At 44.3% G+C, this 22,343-nt stretch overlaps 2 protein-coding genes across 2 annotated transcripts; both read right to left on the bottom strand.

Moving 5' to 3' along the window:
• Positions 1–9,752: 9,752 nt before the first annotated feature.
• Positions 9,753–10,805, bottom strand: LOC120454141. Its single transcript, XM_039639199.2, has one exon. It carries the CDS (start codon positions 10,803–10,805, stop codon positions 10,464–10,466), a length of 342 nt encoding a protein of 113 aa, XP_039495133.1. The 3' UTR covers positions 9,753–10,463.
• Positions 10,806–10,832: 27 nt separating this feature from the next.
• Positions 10,833–20,418, bottom strand: LOC120451792 (homeobox protein Hmx). Its single transcript, XM_039635745.2, has 3 exons — positions 19,182–20,418; positions 13,147–13,256; positions 10,833–11,668 (listed from the first exon to the last, which is right to left on the bottom strand). The coding sequence occupies exons 1-3, from the start codon at positions 20,006–20,008 to the stop codon at positions 10,833–10,835; spliced, it is 1,773 nt and encodes a 590-aa protein (XP_039491679.1). The 5' UTR covers positions 20,009–20,418.
• Positions 20,419–22,343: the final 1,925 nt, after the last annotated feature.

Genomic DNA, 22,343 nt, shown 5'->3' with positions numbered 1-22,343 from the left:
CTTCGCGGATTTGTCATTCTACCCGCGGAGCACATTCTGCACTATCCAAATTGCACTAAACAAAATTATTCGAAATCGAGACACTTTTCCCAGAAACTGTTTGCTTCTATCAACCACGTACAAATAAGGTTACTAGTGTTAAGTATGTATTTCTGCAATATACAAATACTCATGAAATTTATTTATAACACTCACACAGTGTCATTTGATTTGTGGATTATTTTATAAAGAAATTCCTCATTAAAATCAGTTAATAAATTCGAATGACAAGGCAGTTATTTATAGTGTTTATAAGAACACAGTGATCTTTGACTGAAATTTGAGCTTTCTAACAAAAATGGTAGATGACACACAAGAAGAAGCTGAAAATTACTTTGAATACTCCCAGGATCCTTGCGGTATTTTATCGCTGTGCACATCGTTCGTCCTGCGTCGCTGGCCTTGCGCCCATTGAAAGAACTCGTAGTTTCATTAGACTAAAACGCCCGATGCGTGCGAGAGTTTGAGTGCTCCGAGCTTTTGTTTAAGGGATTTGCCTTTTCAGTGAAATTTGCATTTGCCAGCGCCATTGAAGCGCGAACAATTGAACGGCTACGGCCAGAAAAAACAAGAAAAATGAAATGTATGTCCTGGCCCAGCTGTTCTCTTTTGCTCTCGTGCCATTGTCCTTTGTCTAAGCCGTGCGCCAAAAGGCGCGCAAATATCTTTTGATTTCTTTGCCCATTCAATGGAAAAAAAGACGCACACTTTTGATAGCTTTCATTTATGACTATGCGAGGGCGGGGCATGGAAGATGGGCGTGGCACTGCCAGTCATCAATCAAAAAGTGCGCAAAATCAAAATGCCAAGGAGGGGGATACGGATTCGGATTTAGATTCCTTTGACAGAATTCGTATTTCGAAATGGTCTAGTAGCAGCTGACGTCAGTGTTTAAATAAAGCTATGAGTATATCATACATTTGGGCATTAAAAATTAATCAGTTGTTCTATTTAAATGTCATTACATTAAAGTTCTAGCAGTCACGAAAATTGAATGTGGTATCCACGCCACTACTCAAAATGCATCTAATTAGCCAGTTTTAGCCAAAAGCACTCCCACCTCCGCTCGCTAGTGTGGCTATTAATCATTGAGAGACAATCATGGACAAATACAAGTTAATTACTTTCCATTTTAGAGTGGAAAGCCGAGCAGGAAGTGTCTCGGATTTATCAAAGAGCAAATTAATTGAAAGCAACCTACCCTCAGTAGTAAAGTGGGGAGCAGGACATGCAGGATAAGACAGGAGCAGTGCACCTTGAACGACATATACTACCGGTGCAACTGAAAGAGGGAAGAGGAACCCAGAGACATTGGCAACCACAGGAATTATACCAACTTTACACGTTATAGTGACATAAGTCAGCCGGCGGATGTGGCAACATATGTCGCTAACTGCCGATTGGGGTGGCGCATCCCGATCCTGATCCTTCAGGAATTACCCATCACCCTTCACCCATCGCCCATCACCATCAGTCATCCGGGCACACCCAATCTCCAACCACCAACAGACCGCCCACGCAATCAAATAATTCTGAATCATTAGGTTTTTTACGAACGAAGGGGTGGCAGACGTTCTCTATTGAGACATTTAGCTCAACTGGATGTTCATTATAATCCACTCGGGGCTTACTCGAGGAATTACACAGGAAAAAAATTGAATCTGGTCTTTAGCGACTTACTAGCTTATCCTTTCAGCTAAAAGCTTTTCTAAGATCATAATAAGAAGTTCGATATCCATTATCCTTCCTTATATTAGTGTTAATAGTTTCACTTTTATATTCAATTTAAATTGGGCATGTGTCGATTTTTTTCCAGTGTAAAACCCTATGGCCGTTGCACGTTGGCCGCGTTTTCCCCAATGCCACCTGCCCCCGCACTACCCGCTGCTCTATTATTAAATGCACTTTTAATCTTGGCCGCCCCCTTCGTCCTGCGTCCTGTGTCCTGCGTCCTTCATCCTTTCCCAACTGATGTTCCCTTTCAATGATTTTTCCATTTTGCACCCTCAAATGGCGAACGATTATCACCCTTAAATGGTACTTTACACACACAAAGAATGCCAGGCATTGAATAGAATTGAACCGGTGCCCGTTTGTCCTTCCCTCCGGAGTCTCAAATCAGTTGAACTGCTTGGAACTGCAGGACTCGGAATCGGAGAGATTGGTCCTGCACTGGAAACAAAGTAGTCGAGACCAAGGAGAGAGGGGCGTGCGAGTGTGTGTGTGAGTGTGCTTTTATAGTCCTGCTGATATCATATGAAAACATTGGTTTGGGACCTCAAGTCGAGTGTGTATATCCCCGGGATTAGTATGCTATGTTTGTTTAACTTTTCGCCGTGATTTCCCATTCCCATTCCGGGGAGCGGTGATGAGTTGGTCAGGCAATAAGCGGGGAATTAGGAAAACGGGTGCAGGAAATGGCTTATTGTAATGAAAATTCAGAGCTCTGCTTGGATTGCAGATAAATGTGCACCCATTTGTCAATAAATTTAAGGGTTATGCCTTAAAAATACTAATCTGAATTAAGGAGGTGTTTTTTTTACATTTCGGAAATAGACCTCTTTATGTAGTTGTGAAGTACACGAACTATTTTCTATGATGTAAAACTTTTTCTATTTTTCGGAATGTAGTTTCAATGGCAATTAGACCCCGGTTAGTAAGTTAAGACCTAATTGGGACCCTGCTTTAGTGGCTTTCCATGGATGATCAGCCTTGTCATCCTGCATTTATCCAGATAGGACAAACTTTTATGAAGCCATTAAATGGCAAATTACGCACTCGTCTGGTGTCGATTAAATGAACTCAAGCCACCACGACAACTCCAAATGAAAACAAAGAACTCCCTTCTGGCCTCCTCTGCAATTCATGAGCTCACAACTCACTATACATCGCATCCCTGCCGAGCAGCAGTCACAATTACACGCCGCAGACCCTAAAAACACAACTTGATATATAAAAATCCTGCCTGATGGCCGTACATAGATGGATGGGTGGTGGGGTGGTTGGGTTGAAAGCACTCCCTGCTGTTATATGGATACTGTGGGGAAAGCACTCTTAAAGAGCACATAATTGGTCTGTAATCTATTTTTGACAGATTGAATTTCGCTTTTATCTTGATTTTGTTTTGACTGACTCGGTTGCTGCTGCTGCTGCTTTTTCGGGTACTTCTAATTGGGTTGTATGCCGAGCCACCCCAGACAATCCCCTCCAAGCCACGCCAAACAACCTATTCCATCAGATCCAAATCCATTCCGACCCATTCCGAACCATTTGCAGGTGCCGGGGGTTGTTTGCTGGATTGGACGTGAAGATTTGCTAAATGGTTCCTGGCTTCTGTCCATAGTTTAATATGATAAGTGGGTTGCTTGTCTTCGGCTCGAGTATTCCAGGGAATATTCCTTCGCTTGGGGAATCGGCCTGGTTTTGGGTTCGCATTCAGACTCAGGTTCGAATTTTGGGTTTTGGGTTCTGATTTAGTTTTCGGCTCGAGTCCAATTGGTTAAATGCCAATTTATGCGCTTGAAAATTGGTAATTTAAAACCGCAAAGATTCCAACGGTCCGATAAGGAGCAGAGTGTTGGAATTATTCATGGCACAGATCAAGTGTTTTGCATTTCCGATAATAAATTACATTAAGTTGTCAGTATCCCCAGAGACTTAGACGGTAACTTTTCATAACTTGCTTGTCAGACAAGGCAGAAAAAATGAAAACAGCTAAGCAGATAGAATTGATTTGGCAACGGCAATCTTCAATTTCGCACTTGGACGCGCACAGCTCGAAATTATGTATTCAAGTATGGTTTAAAATTTGCCTGTAAGAAATCCACTGATATTCATAAAAGATGTGAATCTATGTGAAATATGTGTAATTCAATCAACGTAAACCGCCTAAAAATGTTTATTTCAAAGGTATAAACTGAGTATAGAGCATTTGTCTCTAAAAGAATAGGGGAAATTCGAAAGCATCACCACAAACTTTTATAAATTAGGCAGCGATACAAAATATTGTAGAACTGAATATACATATATCTATTATCTGATTTTTAAGACTGGTTCCCTTACTCATGAACATTTCTTAGTGCGTGTGTTACCCACAATAGGAACGATTTTTGGTGATGCCAAGAAAACTGATGGAGTTATTCTTCAAGGACATTTGAAGCTTTTATCGGAACATGTATCCTGAACCGAACTAAAAAAGCAGTGGTGTGAGTCTGTTGTTGTGTAATTACACTCCGCATGCAACCCATTTGCCGGACCGCCCCTCAACCCTTGCCAAAGTCAATTCACCGAAATTGTTAAACGTGTCGCGTAACCAGTAATTTTCACACAGTTTTCCACCTCTTCTCTTCGCTTTCCATACGCTTTTGATGTCATTTATTCATTTACAATTTTGCAATTCGGTTTATTCAATGCTCGACGGCAATGGGCGGTGTCCGAACGTGTGCTTGCGGCGGTTTTGAATAAATATGTAATTCTTTACACGATTTCCGGGGCAGGGTCTCGCTGTGGGGTAGCCATTACAGACGTACTGCCATGATACCCACTTGCCGTCAACCAGAAGCGTCAACAAACAGTTGCAACACGCGGACCAAACGAGCCAACGCCAAACTTTGTTCAATTTTTTGCAATTAAAATGTTTCAGCAGGAGAGGGATTGCGAAAGGGTGTGTAGTTGTAATGAACCCAGTAACAAATGTGTTTTGTGGAGCTGCAGAACCAAACAGAGATTTAAGGACTTAACAACTTATGAGATGGACAAATTATAGAAACGAAACTTGTGCTGTTAGCTTGTTAAACGATATGTTCAATCTTGAAAAATATTATTTTAATTTAGAAAATAAAATAAAATAAAATAAATAAAATAAAATAAAATAAAATAAAAGAAAATAAAATGAAATAAATACCATATATATAATATGGTAGTTAGCTATTTTGTAAGCTATCTGCATAGTTTGCGAATAAAATAATTAAGCAACTAAAGTGTCCATATGGTTTTCCATGAAATCCTTATAATATACATTTTACATAAATGTTTTTACAGTGCAGTGGAATGGGTTGGGGCGGTATCTGCTGAGCGCTGATTTGGCCGCAGGCTAAATGGCGTTAAATAGCACGTCGATCCGGCGACAATAACAACAGCAGGGGCAAAATCAGCGGGTCAGGAGGTGAGATTTGAAAAGCGTTTTACAACCATTTTACACTCTGTATCCAGGATGCACAGCTACCGCTCCCGCTTTCCCCTGCTACGTCATTGTTGACTTCCTGTTACGCAACGCAGGACTCGCAATCGTCACGGCCTACATAATTTGTAGGTACACTCTGTATTCAGCAGCAAAACGCATTCACAATGCCGGGGCATCGAATATCCAAACAGTGGAGTACAAATTTTTATTGTTATTCAATTGGATTCGAATTTGGCTGAGAGCGCTTCGTCCTGCGAGTGCGAACGAGTGTTTGCCAGTGTGTGACAGTTGACGCCTCACAAAAACAGGACGCTTCCGGTGCGGATCGCAGTGGCTCCGTGGATAGGAGCCGTGTGTAATCCGAGCGGCAAAGTGCACGTAATTAGCCAGCGACTTGCCCCGTTTGCACTTTTCTACTCGATTTGGCCGGGAGTCGGTTGAAATCCGAGCGAGAGACCGGGTCGGGCGACCGGGACGCCGCCATGCGAGACATTGTTTGTGTTATTGCATTAATTTACAACAATATGTCGCGTAATGAGATGGAATTTGATTATGCCATTGTGAGTGCGATTCGGCGGCGCTGCAATCGGAAACTAATGCCATTCGCAGGGCCGTAAGTGCCTGTGCGCCGTAATTACTAGTTAAACGGCTTAGGCTCATCTTGCACCGCTGAATTTTCCGGAGGTGCTGGGAAATTTTGTCGGTTGCTGCACTACGAGAAATCGCTTCGTTCTTTTAGGCGGAATACGCCAGCCGAACATAGAAAATACGTGATGATTTTCGCAATCAGAAATATTAATTATTTTTGTAAATTAGCAAAACACCATTAGTAAATTAATATTTAATGTTAATAATTAATGTCAATTCAATAATTCCTCAATTTATACAGGATAAAATACTTTATATTAATATTATTAAAATATTTTATTTTAATAATTTAGTTAGTAGCATTGGAATTGATAAATAGTTTCTCTTTGAAGAATTGCTGCATATTGATAGACATTAAACAGTGAAACACTGATGTACAAACATAGTAATGGCAACTTGCAACTTGCAACTGCTGTTGTTAGTTTTAGTATCCCGCCTGGCACTTAGGGCCATAAAACATTCGCAGCTACACAACTGTCGGTTGATTAAATCACCTCAATCGCAAATAAAAGCGGCACTACAATAAAAAAGACGCAACTCTGATGAGCCTATTATGGTGACAGGAATTGGAGGCAGGGAAGTTGCGTCACCCCCTCGAAAACTACGCACTCACAACTGGTAAAAAATAAAGTCCATGAAAAAGGTACTTCGCGATGAACAAAAATTGCCCACATTTGCGGGCTGACCAGCGGCCGTAACGACAGAAAAATAAACGGGAACAGGATATAGGGAACAAGGGAACAAGGATAATGCGAGGACACTGACAACAACCACAACAGCAGGCGCCGAATGGGAAATAAAAATAAATGTGCTAAATGGATAATAAAATACAAAGAGCGACAGGCATAATGTCCAAACTGACACTCCGCAGCAAACGGCAAAAAGCGAGCCACAAAAAGGACATCCTTGTGTGTGCGAGTCCTTTTTTTAAGCGTAATTTAACTGTTGTGGCCATTGTACTTAATTGAACTGTCAACAAAAATAGATAAACATAATGGCTAGTGAGGCAGAAAACATGTCGAGGCAAACCCATTGGCCAATTCCATTTATGCGAGTCCTTGGAGCTGTCACAATATACTAAAGTACCAGAAATATTAACAAAATTTGAACACGAAACAGCCATTAGACGGCTACGAATAAAAGGATAGAAAGGTTATATTTATACCTATGTTTTTATACTTTAAGCTAATTTTTAAAAACGTGTTATTTAAAACCAAATCCATAAAAATATTTTTATATGTTAGTCATATTTCTCTAACATATATTTTCATATATTTGTTATCCCTAAATGTCCTTACTCAAATATATATATATACATATATATGAACCAAATCGGAAAGCGTGGAAGCTGTGCTCCAACTTGCGCCACTTCATGTCCCAAAAGGCTGCAATTAAAATAAGTACCCGGCCGCTTGGCTTTGGCAAATGGCGCCCCACCACAATCACATCCATACCCTTTCCAGCATCCACATCCACGCCCAGGACCCAAATACTGTGAAATATATATACACAAAGACCATACTATATGGTATATAAGCACATTGTGTTCGCAAGCTAATTAAGAAATTACTGCAGGCAAAAAAGCGTCTGCCAAAAGTGCCAGTACCCGCCCTCGAAATTGGCCTCCATTCTCGTTTTTGGGCGGCTGCTATTTGCAAAAAATCACTTCACATATGAGAACGAAAAATAAAATTTACAAAAATCCCATAAAAAGCGGAATAAGTGGGGGAAGTATAAAGTGAATCGAATTTCACTTAGCCTGCAATAATGATATACAAGTCATGACAGATAATTCACTTGGTTTTAAGTCGAGGAAGAGCAAATAAGTGGAATAGGACTTCAGCAAAATTAAAGAAAATATTATAATATTAGGTGCATACTAAAAGCTGTGAAAGAACTATTTTGTAAATGATATATTTTCCACTTTAAACAAAGTAAATAGATCTCATACATCTGGATGTGGTATCCATTTTAGTGGTTTAACCATCATGACATATGCTCATTTCACTACCCTGCAAAAAAGCGATCTCATAATCCAGCCAGCCAGCCACTCCCAAATCCGCCCAAACAATTCACTTTACATATGAGCAAACGTGGTCCAAAAGGACGAAAAAGGACGAAAAGCCAAGCTGCATTCATGGAGAGCAGCCAAAAAGCAGCCAACCAAAGTGCTCGTTGTCTGGGGGCAGGCCATTTTTATAATTTCGCTACAATTTCGAGGCATTTTATGAGATGAATTGAAATATTTTTTCTCCGCTCTACTCCTTTTTCGGGGCACATTTCGCATTCAGCCAAGGAAAGCCAAATCCATTCATGCGCTTAAATAAAATGCTCAAGCACTTGACTGCATCCATACAAAAAATGTTGCGAGTAGCATCCGATGGCGGGGATTTTGCCGAATAAAAGGTTGCCTAATTTGTTCAGTTGGCTTGCACAGAGAAAAAAACCCCAGCTGAAATAGCAAGGCAGAACCCCTTTTTCGGGCTTTTAACTGAAAGCCAAATGGACAATGCCACGATGGTCCCATTGTGGCGAAATTCATTTTGAGGACGAAAATGGAAAGCCTAATCCCCGAGAGCAGCTTTATATGATCTCGGATTGCCCGCAACCTTTGATTACACAACTCTGGAAAATGACAGAGCATAGTCAATCCTTAAAGTGCTGGCCAAATCCGAAATCAGAAATGAGAAATCCGAAATACGGCCTTCAGCGGTTTACCGACTGGATAAAATACAAGCCAATAAACAAACGATTGGCAGCAAATTAAGCGCATCAAACAGTCATACGTACATTTACTTGTACAATAAAAACATTTTAACGCCCTCCATTTATGCGCAGTCGTGTGAAATGCAACACTCCACACAATCGCCTATAATTATGCATCCAGATATACAGATACAATATAGTCGTATGTGCAACATATACATTATACTACTGAATCATAGTTATGCCGGCGCTTGGTAATTCAAACTCGCCGCCGCCGTCTGTTAGGCATAGCGAAAAAAGGCATTTTTATTGCCATTTATTTGCGGCGCACAATTCGCAATTTATTTTTGCAATTTAACACGCGATGCGAAAGCAAACGAAACTGGTAACTGGTAGCTGGTAACTGGTAGCTGAAAGCTGGTATCTGGTAACTGGTAACTGGAAACTGAAAACGGCCGAAAGGACCCAGAGGGCCAGGAAATGGGGGCTCGACGCGACTAAATTGCAACAAACTGCACAATAAATGGCAACTTAAAACGCCTGCAATGCGAGCAAAACCAAACAAAAAGCGCCAACATGCATTGCAGCAATTGTGGCAAAAGCTGTTCGCCTCTGTTTTCCGGATTGTTGTAGCCGGATTTACAAACGCACGTACGAGTATCTACATGAGTGTGTCTGAACCGTATGTTGTATATATGTATACGGGTTTATTTGAGTTGGCAATTAAACGCAAATAAGCGCTTGCCGTCGCTTTCAGGCAAAAGTCGCAGTGGGTGGGAAAAATCCATGGAAAAACATTTGTATCAACAGTCAGCAAATTGCCACACATCGCATAGATACGAGAACGAGTCCTGGGCACGAGATTCAAGCAAGGACAATAAATGTGGACAGATGCGCGCAAAGGTCGACTGCATCCGCACAAAGGGATTGTGATTAGTTTAGAACAGGGAGTAGATAGATGAGTGTATAAGCTTCTAATTCCAAAGAAATTTTAAATATATACCCAACATATTCAAATACTGTCTATAATAGCAAACTAAAAGATACACATCGAGTCTGCTATTTAATATATCCATCTTTCTTCAAAGAAAGTCAGCATTAAAGCAATAAAAATGCATTTAGGCGTTATATGTTTATATAATTTATTAATATGTTTATATATAGCTTGTTATTTGTATATTTATACGCATTCCATGTCATGCGAATGTGTGTGCACGTTAATGAGTTTGGTTTGGTTTCAGCTGAAGTTTGGATTACGTTAGCATTCGATTAAAAGTATAAATAATTTAACTAATTATTTGGTAATTGCTTGACACACAGCTTACGAATAGCACTAGACTAACAATTATTTCCCGAATCCCCCAACGGAGAGCAAATCGGCTTAGCGTATGGAACTTAGCCTACACTTGACCAGCAATTTAAGATTCAAAAGCCAAAACAAAAACGATACGATGAACCAAGCGCCCCACACAATCCGCTTGTGATCGGTACATATATACACATGGAGTGGGGTTTACTTTTTAAAGCCTAAACTTATTGAGCAAGAGACATTTACATGTACAAGGAGCTTGAGTTTTCGTATTTACAGGGGATTTAGGAACAAACTATCGTAAAAACTTGAAACCAATTGGCGTGGTCCGGCACGGAGTGGAGCAACACTATCTAAAAGGGACTTCTGGCCTGGTACTCGTAGTTCCTTGATCCTGGAATGCTGATGCATAAGTATGGAATAATGGAATTCTATGGAACGGAGTTTCCTTTACATGACCCCAATCGATTTTTCTCAACATATATTCAGTTTGTTTTCAATATGTAAAAACTGAAATATACGCGTATATGTAGCTTCACAACGCCTCCATCTCCGTGCATCCACTTGGCTGAAAGGTGCTCAGTAGGCCTCTTGGTCGCCGGACTTGTCCACAGCCGGAGCAGCGAGCTCCTTGTGCTGGCCCGCACTCTCCTTGCTTTCCAGGCAAAGGCTGCTTTTGGGGGGCTTGGACGATGGGACTGGCGACCCGGACTCCTGCTCCTCGTCCGCCTCCACATCGATGGCGGCATCCTCGTCGTCCATCATGTGGCTGCGCTCATGCTCCGAGTCGGAGTCCAAGTCCGCCTCCGCCAGCGGCTCGCAGCCCAGGAAGGGGCGTTGTTGCATGTGGAGCGGCGGTGGTGGCGGTGGTTGCGGATGGGGCGGATGGGCCATGGAATTGGGCGGCTTCAGCAGCGACATGGGCGCCGTCGCCAGGCACCCCACTCCCTATACCAGCGACGAGAGCGGGGGTCGCGGGGGGCTGGTGTTGCGTGCCGCTGCATAGTACTGCATGGGGTGGTGGTGCGGGGGTGGCGGCGGCACAAATCCGGCCGTGGTGCCATCGTGGTAGAGCACCGGCACCCGCACCAATCTCTGTGCCGCATGCGCCATGTTGGCCATATTGGCCGCCTCCAGTTCGGCGGCCAGCTGGCGCTTCCACTTATTGCGGCGGTTCTGGAACCAGATCTTCACCTGCGTCTCGGTCAGGCGCAGGGATGCGGCTAGGCCTGCTCGCTCCGAGGAGCTGAGGTAGCGCTTCAGATCGAAGGTGGACTCCAGCTGGAAGACCTGGGCACGCGAGAACACAGTCCTGGTTTTCTTCTTCCTCTTCGAGTTGCCATCGCCATGGGGCGAGGAGCTGTCGGAGGGTCCATCGGTACCGTCATCCTCCTCGATGATCTCCTCGCCCTCCTCGTCGGATTCGTTGGAGCTGCTGGGCAGCAAGTATCCGCCATGTGAGCCGGTCAGGTGCGGATGCGGATGTGGATGGTGGGCCAGACTGCTGCCGCCTCCGCTGCTGCTGCTGCTGGTGGGCGTGGTGGGCTGGTGAGGATGTTGCTGCTGTTGCTGCTGCTGTGGATGCTGTTGCTGCTGTGGATGCTGTTGCTGCTGCTGCTGCTGTTGCGAGCCGAGGGGGTGGTACAGGGGGTGGAGTGGGTGGTGCGAGGGCGACTTGCTGGCCTGGTTCGAGCTGGCAGTGGTGTTGCTGTTGTTATTGTTGTTGTTCGGGCTCATGGAAGTGGGCGATGGCGGATTCTCGGTCGTGTTCGTCGAGGAGCTGTCTGCAAGTATAGAGAGAGAGAGAGAGCGAGAGAGAGTGTGAGTAAGAAGCGTGAGAGGAAGAGCGTTAGAAGAGAGCGAGCGTGGCGGAGAGCGGCTCAAATTGTGTTAGTTGATTTGTCAGTCGTAGTGGGTGGTGGCGTGTCGGGTGGTTTTGGGGTGGTTCCTCCTAAGGGTTGCTGCTACTCCAAGATACCGTATCTGTGTATCTGTGCATCTGTGTATCTGTGTGCAGAGATTTAAGCTGCAACACTTAACCTCACACTTGTCGCCCCAGCGTTTTTATTTCTTGTGTCATTCGTGATTGCTGTGGGTTCCTAAAGCGCAGACGCCAAGATATATGTGTATGTATGTGCAATTATATCTATATGAATGTGTGTATATATGGTATACCTATGCTCGAACTGATGGTGGTATAATATAGCATAGCATAGCAATCCCTGCTCTGTCTGCGCATTAAATTACCATTTAAAATGGCTGTCAGTCAGCTTGGCCGATTTTCTTTTTATCGAAGCTTTTAGTTTTGATCTCATTTGAAAAGTTTAAATTGCCGTAACTTGCCTTGAATGGATTTCGAGCAGAAGAAAAAATTAAATCTCTTAATAGCACGCCGCCAGCCAAGTTTAGCCCGGAAAACTCAACTAGCCATGAGGAAAGTCAGATAGCTGATAGCTGGATGGAGGGTTCGTCGGAGTGGCCGCACAAGGTGATGAACTTAAGGCCAATTTACATGAACAAATGCAATTGCAACGACTCTTAATGCCAAAGGGGCCATTTAATTGGTGCTTAAGCAGAGCTCGCTGATGTTGCCACTGAAATTGCCACTGAAGTTGCAGTGGCACTTTCAGTTGCAGTTGCAATTTCACTCTGCTGCTCTGGAGTTTGCTGCGAAACATGTCAAACGCTTTGTCCGTAACTCGATACTCGATTACAAATTGCAATTAATTGCAAGTGACGATTAAGGCAGTCGTCTCGCTTGGCTTCCATGTCAAGCCATTTCGTGTGTGGGTGAGCTTACGACATTTGCATAGTCTGCTTCTGGGCGAAATTCTTTGAGGCATTAGGCGCTGCCAGCGAAACTAAACAACTTAACTTTAAGTCGAATGCATCGGCATTCCACAGCACTCACAGAAATCTCTTTAAAGCGAGCTAATATTCTGGGAAATACCTAGGGGTATCTAGAACTAAATTGGTTCATCTGTATATGAAATAATAGCAAAATAAATAAAAAAAAATTGTATTGCATTTTTTGATAACTCTCTCTGGAAAAACCCATCAAATGCCCCAAATTCGTTTTAAAGTGTACTGCGAGGAATGCCTGACACATCACATTCCTGGCGAAATAAGAAGGCGGATGCAACGGGTGCTAAGCCGCTGTGGCATGTGCCCCGTGCAGTTGGTTCTGTTCTGTTCGATTCGGTTGTCTTAATTTGCGATGGGAAAAGGCGGTAACTCCGCTGGCCGATTTTAATCAACTTACCATGAGTGGGACTGTGGAAGGGCAGTCGCTGGGGGGCCCAGGGCCATCCGGGCGGACACAGGGCTGCGTAGCGACCGGCCAACGCTCCCCACTGCGAAATGAAACCCAATCTGCAAGGAGGAGAAGCGAAAATATTGGTTAATAACGCCATCAATTATGCATTCCGATGATTGCCCAAAAATCAAGACGTGAAAAGGCCCCTTCCGTAATGCGGGGCGAACTTAAGAGCCCATTAGGCATTTACCAGTTACCATTTACCATTTTAGCCGACGGCCAAAAGTTGTTCGTTCAGCCTAAGAAAGTTGAAGCATCAAAGTTCGCCGAAGGGAAAGCGAGGTAAAATCAAGGAGGCTGGCGACCCTTAACAACCCCATAACTGACAACAGCTGTTAAGAATTTGGCCCACTCAACCCTGCCCGTGGTGTATATATATGGATACACACTGCAAAAATATATACCTTACATTTCAGCAGATTCTTAAATGTATATTCTGTAAATGTATATCTAGTATGTTCTTTAGATTTGTGTACTTTCCTATTTACACATTTTTAACGAGCCACACGCACTTGTGTTTTCTCCCTGTGCAGCTGTGTATGTACCTTCTTAACTTACTGGCTTAAAAGCATCTTTATAAATACATTTTATTTATTTATGCTGCCAAGACGAAACACTTTTCTTATAATGTGTTCTATATTCGCATTTGGTAGCGTTATGCGGGTGGGATTTTCCAGCTCTTTTTTGCGACTGCTGAAATCAGGGCGAATGGAATTGGCCAAAGTTGCTCATGTACACCGATTGTGATTGATTGATTTTATTTACGGACTCTTAAGCTTCCCACGCACCCACTGAACTTTGGTGTAAATTTAAGCCGCACGAAATGCATTCTCACCGTTCTAAAATGCCAATTTGCAACATATGGTGAGGCGCATGGAATGGTATTCTATAGTGCCTACCCCTTGAGCTCGTTTTTCTTTCGCATTTCGCTTTTACCGGGCGGTTGGACTAAGCTTTCCCCCCACAAACTTTGACCCTTTGGGCAGGTGACCCGTGCTCGGACTGTGATTTCTTTTTTCGAGGGTGCAACTGCAACCCACCTCAGACAGAAAAAGCAGAATGTGTTTGTGTTTGTGAGTGTGTGACATTAACATTCAGTTGACCTCTTTCGCTGCGGCCAAGGGTGCATCAGGTGTGGAAATCAATAGCCAGGTGGGCGATAGCCACAGTCGCTCTTTTTGCAGTGATGCCCACTTCCATTTTCACTTGCCAGGCAGCAGTAATGATTTTCAATTAAGTTTACTTTTAGCCCGGAATTATGAGGAGAACCCTTCAGGGGCTTCCCCAAGTCGCCAGCTCAAATCACTTCTAATGGGCTTCATGTTTACAGCGGCAATTGAGAGAAAGCCGCTTTGGCTTTCGGCTAGCTTCAACCCACCCAGAAGCCAGACCCCAAACAGAGGCAGAAGGCGAAAATTGGAGGAAGTCCTCTCAAGTTACGAGCACGTCGAGAAAAATCTGGTTTAAGTACAACCAAAAACCAGAGGCCAATATGTATAAGTTGATATATACTAAGTGCAGTACAGAAAACACACCTAATTGGGCTTAAAATCTGCGATTTTAAAAGTAACATGCTAAACATTTAAATAATTAATGCAAAGATGAATGGGAAATTATCAGGTTGTATGAAGAGAATTGTTTCAGCATTAGGATGCTGGACTTTTCTAAAATCAGTTGTTAATATTATAGTACAAGATAATAGTGCCCTATTCTTATCCCATTTTCTCGGACAAGAAAACCCAAAGACACAAAAAAAGGACAAACGAAATTACCTCAATTACTGGGGCTAATTTGCGCGATGTCGGTCGCCATGAAGAATCAAAACAAAAGCTTGTAGCTATTTGCTCGACTAATTACCCAAATCAAGAGCTCGACGAGCGGGTAATGAAATAAGTACTGAATAAATTCGCCCACGGCAAACCGCGGACAGCTGGGTATTCATTTCGACGACCACGACCACGACCATTTGCATTGGTGTCATGCTGCGGCGGAAGCGAACGGCCATGTTCTGAAAGTGGGTGCGGTGGTCCGGGTCACTCCTACTCTATTTTGGACCCTCGTAGACCTCCAATCAGCCCCGGGCTGTCAAATGTGGGGGAATTCGGGTGAAATTCGGGGGTGGATGCATTTGTTATTTAGCTTTTAATGAATTGTTTGCGGTTCTCGCTTTGGTCTCCTTTCGGCCCCATCTCACTCATCATAATTCCGCGTCTTGGGATCCCTTTGTCCTTGCCACAGAATGAGCTGTGCAATTGAGTTGTTTAACATGGCGTCGTACATCGGTTTCTGGTTGGCTATGAGTTTCTGCTTTGATGTCCCCGAGCTATCTGTGGGGCTTTCTTTGTGTCGAGATCCAAGCAAAGTTCAAAGTGATGTGAACCGAGTGGCTGGGGTTAAGTTAAGCAGCAATGACTCGAGTATTAAGCAATTCAAATGTTATTACCCGCACTTTTCATGCGATTGCCGCATTAGCGGAATTGATTTAAATAAATCTATTTAAATGCGCGGCCAACCGATCTGTGAGCCCTAAAACCGCTTAGGAATCGCTCATGCATGAAAGATTTGCACACGCTAATTGGTCCATCCCGTGCGGGATCTACCCCTTCCAAATTCCGTACTCCCCTCCCGATAGCAGAAGTTTATGCTACGTTGTTGACACTTAACGGTGCGGGTTCTCGAGCGGTTTTCGAGGGGATCTCGAGGGGTTTTCGAGGGATTCTCGACCTGGCCGCAAAAGTAGGCAAGATATTAAACTCTCGAATGGGCAGCGAACTTTGCTTTTGTCATTAAATGGGATTATTAGCAGTAGTCTAGTGCCTGTGGAGCGGCTTAGCATACATCCCACTGATCCGAGACTGCTTAACAAAGTAACCGAAAATGGTGACATTTGTGAAGAGCATGATATTAGTTTTTCGCTTTTATTTCATCTTTTGACGATTTGCCACCATGGGAAGCCCCGCCAAATGACACGTGACCGGCGAATCAGAGCGGAGGGGGAAAGTCAAGCCGCAGACTCAGATTGGATGCATCTGATGGTCTGCGGAATATGTTTTGATTAAATTGCGACCATAGAAATTCCAACCACACCATCGCGATAAGGAATCAAAGGCATTTCACCATTAAACACTAATCCCCTCAGCGCCGAAAATCAGTTGCAGATGAAAAGATATATTATGGGATTGGTTAGGACTTCAATTGCGATTGCGATTGCAATTGGATTGTAATTACTCCATATATACCTTTCTGTGTGTATGTAATTATAATGTCATCGTCTGCTTTTTGCGTCATCCTGGGAGAAAAGGACAATGCAGGAGCACCCTTTCCGTTCGCCGTTGCCCATTGTTTCCAGTCCACTCACAAGCATATCGGGTTACACCTCGTGAATGTTTTTTTCCTGCTTTCTGGATCTGCAACTTTTTCGAATCCCCGCGTCCGACTGAATCGTCGTAATTAAGTACAGACTGCAGAGAAAGCCCAGCGACTAATTAAAAACGCAAGCGCAACTGTCAAAATAAGCCGGGCTCGGGGAGAAAGTCGGCTCAAACTATTAAACGATCACTCAGCAAAATTGCCGCTCATACTCGTATTATGAGTATATCCCCCGGCATTAATCATTCCGGCTGATGATCAACTGATAAGCCAGTCATAGGCAGCCACACGTCAGCTGGGCAAGCGCCAAGCAGCAGGAGGCGACACTTCGTCCAGGACGAAGTCCTTAATTGGGGTAACCACGCACGGGCCACAGTCCAGTGGACTGGGACAGTAGCGACCCTCGGCCGCAGAACCTGACCATCCCGACTTCCCTTATCGAGGCGATCAGCGACGCGGGCACGCGTAAATGAAATGAAAATGATCATTATTAAAAAAGTCCGGGGCACTAAGTCGTCTGGGGGAGTCCCCTCTCGTAAAACAAAAGTGCAACTTTTAAATTCTCTTGGTTGTTTTCAAATTCAACACATGCGTTAATCGAGCTGCCTGGAAATTCGATCGCTCACTTGAAAAGCCGGCTAAGTGGGGTTAATATGCCAGCGCTTATGATATGAATAAAATGAATAAAAAACGCATGTGCACTGAGACAAATCTAATTGATTCGATGAAATGTGTGCCAAGAGAAACGAGCTAATACTTTAATAATTAATCATCTTTATATGCATCCTCTGTCTCCTATACAGACTTAGCCAGACTAGCCTATGTAATCCACCATATATTTTTAACAATAAACTTTCGCTATACAAGTCTGATAATATTACCACAGTCTTATTTATTTTCCAGTGCATATCGTGTATCAATAAGTTGCATTCGCACAACAAACAGCTGTAAAAACGTACCAGTTTTTATGAGTCAGTTTGGAGGGACTGAGGGTTCATTCATTCAAAAGAACCACGTTTTGCATACGATACTGGAGCATTGTCAGTCCGTCAATCAGCCGGACAGTCGGTTACATTCACTCCCGAAGCGGTGCATTAAATTTCATCTGACAAATGTTATGTAACTCGATGCCCGGCTAAATTGCAGGCAAAAATGGTTCAGCCCGACGATTTGGGCCTTTTTCTGCATACACTCGAGGTCAGCTAGTGCCCAGTGCAACTGAAAACTGTTCCATTGGATTTGCCTTATCTGTCTGGCATCTGGAGTCTGCAATTGTTAGATCCCTCTAAGCACAATGGCTTGGTACTTTAGCCATTTGCATCTTCACCCACTTAATGTCTCGTGTAACGTTTGCCCAACAATTTTCGGTCTTATCGACCATCTCCCGGCTACTGAGTCTATCTCCGTACCATTTCTCCTTTTTGTGCACTTCCTGCGAAGAGATTTGTGTCACCTTGCCTCGTCTTCCCCTAGGACGATTATACAAAATTGGCCTAACCCGAGGGCGAACAAGTGGAATGGCAGCCTCTTTGGGCTTCACTCATTGAGGGAAGGCTTGACTTTTTGGTTTCAGTTCGCCGGCGAACGTCCTAATCTGGGTCGCCTACACTGAGCAAAAATTGTATTGTTACAAAAAAGGGTGGTAATAGGAGACCCACGAGCATCTAAATGCCATGAAATTTGATGTTTATTACATTTGAATGCTTATGGGATTAAAGTTTGTGTAAAATTATCAACTAAGAAGTTGTAAAGTTATATTTTCCGTAAAAAAAATTTGTAACTTGGAATTTTCAAATCTTTTGTAGACCAAAATGTTGGCCACAAGCAACTAATATATGAGAGATAGACTACGTTTTTGCAGATTAAAGTGTTAAACTGAGTTGGAAAACCAACGTTAGGTGGGTGAATAAATATTTGGTTTAATTTTAGCTACTAACATTTTATTTGATTATGTAAAGAATTTTAGACACAACTAAATGGGCGATTTTAAATATGAACAAGAGAGAACGCTATAGTCGAGTTCCCCGACTATCTGATACCCGTTACTCAGCTAGTAGAAGTGCAGGTTTGTGGGCGTTAGAGTGGGCGTGGCAAAACGGTTTTTGGCAAATTGATAGAAATTTACAGGACCAATACAAAAATGAAAAAATATCAAACATTTTCAAAAGTGTGGGCGTGGCAGTATTGGGCGGTTTGTGGGCGTTAGAGTGGGCGTGGCAACATGAATCGACAAACTTGCGCTGCGTCTGTCTCTGGAGTCTGTATGCCCAATCTAAACTTTCTAGCTTTTGTAGTTCCTGAGATCTCAGCGTTCATACGGACGGACAGACAGACAGACGGACAGACGGACAGACGGACAGACAGACGGACGGACAGACGGACATGGCCAGATCGACTCGACTATTGATCCTGATCAAGAATATATATACTTTATATGGTCGGAAACGCTTCCTTCTGCCTGTTACATACTTTTCAACGAATCTAGTATACCCTTTTACTCTACGAGTAACGGGTATAAATATTAAAATGATTTTAAATGGAGTAACCCTCAGTCTTGATTAGAGCACAATTACTCTTACCAAAAGCAAAGTGTTTTGGAGTATTTTGATTACCTGGACAGCATGGCTGCATCCTGTGGACCGCCGGCTCCGGGCTGTGGCAGCTGCGGGATCGGAGTGATGAGTCCGGCGGCACCGTTCTTCTTGGCCGGCTCGCTGCGACTCAGGATGCTGGAGATGGAGAAGCTGGTGAATCCGTTGGAGCCGGTGGTGCCCTTGCCGCCGCCACCCCCGCTGCTCCCGTTGCTGTCGTTGCTGTTGTTGCTCAGGTTGGCCGCTGCCACCGCTGCTGCAGCCGCCGCTGCGGCCGCCGAGGCGCAAGTGTTGTTGTGATTGAGGGCCTTGCTGTTGTTGTTGTTGAGGCTGTGTGCCTGCACCTCATCGCCGCCGTTCCGCTCCGGACTCTTCATCGGCGGACTAAGGCGCTCGACATGCGACTGCTGCTGCTGGTGCACCTGCAACTGTGGATGCTGCTGCTGGCTGGTGGGCGTGAGGGCGTGCTGCAGCAGGGCGGGGTGTGTGGCCCCGTGGGCGGGATGCAAGTGGCCAAAGGTGTGGAGCGCGTGATGGAGCGCCACCGGGTGGCCGCCAAGACTGCTGAGGTGGTGCTGCAGATGGTGGTGCAACACCGCCGGCGGTACAGCGCCTCCGCTGGGACTATGGTGGAAGTGATTGCCGCCCGAGGCGGACGTTGTGGGCGTGCCGGCGGCAGTGTTGGGCGTATTGGAACGATGGGTCGGCGTGGCCGGGGGCGAACTGCCGTCGGCGGAGCGGGCAGGCGAGCGGGCCAGTAGTGGACTGTCGCGAACGGCGGCGCCCAAAGGACTCGGCTCCGGACTGGAGACCACACTGATGTCAACTTCGGCCTCGGAGGAAGACATGGCTTTGGCTTTGCTTAGTTTTGCAGTTCAAATGATTATTTAAGCACTTTTGTTCTTAACTTGCACTTGTGTGTGTTTTTCTCTTTTATATATTTGTTGGTAAAACAGAAAATTTTCCGAACTTATACACTTTACTCGTGGCACGAAAAACTCGTTAAGGGAAAACGCCGAGCGCTACCGTTGGGAGAAACACGTCTGCACCGTTTGATCAACGTTTCGCATTTGAATTTAAATGCGGCTGTTAACAGACGCACAAGTCCTGAGTCCTGAGTTCTGAGTCCTTCGTCCTTTCTGTCTCTGTATGTATGCGAGTGTTTGTTTGTGTGTGTCTCTGTGTGTGTGTGTGTGTGTGTGTGTGTGGCAAAGCGATCGTTTAGTGTTTTTATTGTTTCAGTCTCTGGATTTTTAACCCCCGGTCTCGTGTCCGGAGAGCGTGGCACTGAAACTGAGACTGAGGTGGTTGGCTGGCAGCCCTGCAAATTCTTTTGGTCTTTGCGCTAAATGGTTTTCCGCACTCACACACACACTTGCGTATTTGCTACCCCTCCTGGGAGGGTGTGTCCCACTCTCTCTCTATCGCTCTCGCTGTCCCTCTCTTTCGCCGCCCGGTGGCCCACCCCTTTGGCCGCTCTTTTCCATTCCATTTGCAGTTTGGAATTTCTTTTCGTTTATTTCGACAATTGCACTGCAACCGCATCGACAGACACTTTTCGCATTTTCCTTTTTACTATTTTTTCTCTGTGGTGCTGGTGGGGTGGTTTTCTTTCCCCCGAATGGGAAACACTTGGCATTTGGAACGCGTCTAAAGTGGGGGCACACTCGGCTCGACTCGAATCGCTTCGCTCGGCTAGTGTCTATTGAAATGCCGATATAAAATCAATCAATTGCCACCTAACAGGGGTCAAGTGTTGCTCTGTGGCGCCATTGAAATTTCCCAGCCAGATGCAACCTTTTTTGACCAGAAAAGTGTTGCCGAAAATGTACCAGTCGATTGCAACTTTGCGGTTAGATTGAGCGGTGAAAGGTCCAGCTAATTGGGTTCGGTGAGAAGGTTTAATTATTGAATTGCTAAAATATTGCCTAAAATATTGATGCCAACTTATAAATTATGCAAAGATAAAAGTAAAAGGAGTTTGGTGGGTGTTATCAAGCGTAGAAAATATCAAATGTAAGAATTATGCTTGTGATCGAAATGTTGTCTAACGACGTTTTTCGAAAACAATATGCATTATCCATTAAAAATACATGGAAATGCCGTATGCCTAAACAGTAAATTCCAACATTTTTATGTGGAAATTTTAATTTATTTTAATAGTTATAAATAAATAAGTATCTTCCCATGTGATTAAGTTTCAGTATCCTGTCTTGGCACTAAAATGCATTCCTATTTCTCCTTTTTTCTGAATTCTCAGAGCTTTGTACCTTATAGCGTGTTCCATTCCACGGCGTTCGTCCCCAAAGAGAAAACCTCCCCCAAAAAGCGTATGGTCGGCCATTTTTGCGAAGGAGCTCTGCAAACTGTGCAGAAAAAGAGCAGGTGAGCGCAAGAGAGAGGGAGAGAGAGAGAAAGAGAGAGAGGGCAAATTGAATTTTTAAATGCTTTCGCTTTTTATGAGACAACCACGAGGCATTCAAAGAGTGTTGCAAACGATTTGCTCAAAACAAAACAAACATTATGCGAGTCAATTACCCGTCGAAAGAGAGAGATGGCGCGACCGGAGAGAGCACTCTCTTTTTGGGGGCGTGGCCAGCGGAGGGCCAATGGGGTGACAGCACCTCGAAACGCCAGAGAACGCTTTTCAGCGACGGGGAAAACGAGCATAAAAAACACAACCCAACAAATGGGTAACAGACATTTGCAGCTCAGACAGCGACGCCGAAATATGCGTAGAAATTCATGCGCAATTACATTTATCCTGTTTAGAAGATTGCTTTTACCAAAGTGCGTCTCCACGTGCTGAGGGCAAGGCACCACCCTCTGCCCAGCACCCCCATTTGCCACCCACCACCCCCATTCTCCCTTGGAGGAGCTGTGCATGTGTGTGTGGGTGTGTTGGCGGAGCCATCACCTGCGTCCGTAACAAAATTTTCCGTAATTTCCCTCTGTGCATTGCTTGTTTTTGATTCGTTTTCGTGTAAGACTTTAGAGTGGGATTGGGCGGTATAATAAAAAAAGTCCAAGGGGGGTTGGGGCTTTTGGGGGTAACAATGGAGTGGGGAATTGGAAGAATTCCAACCACCTCGACGGTTTCAGAAATAGTGACACTTAGGCGCTGGCCCATTTTCATTTCAATCTCAATTCGTAAATGGAAATTGCGTTCACTCAGCACCTCCA

The sequence above is a fragment of the Drosophila santomea genome, chromosome 3R, assembly GCF_016746245.2.
Source record: "Drosophila santomea strain STO CAGO 1482 chromosome 3R, Prin_Dsan_1.1, whole genome shotgun sequence".
In the NCBI taxonomy this organism is placed as follows: domain Eukaryota; kingdom Metazoa; phylum Arthropoda; class Insecta; order Diptera; family Drosophilidae; genus Drosophila; species Drosophila santomea.
This window is presented reverse-complemented; position numbering and strand designations above follow the sequence as displayed.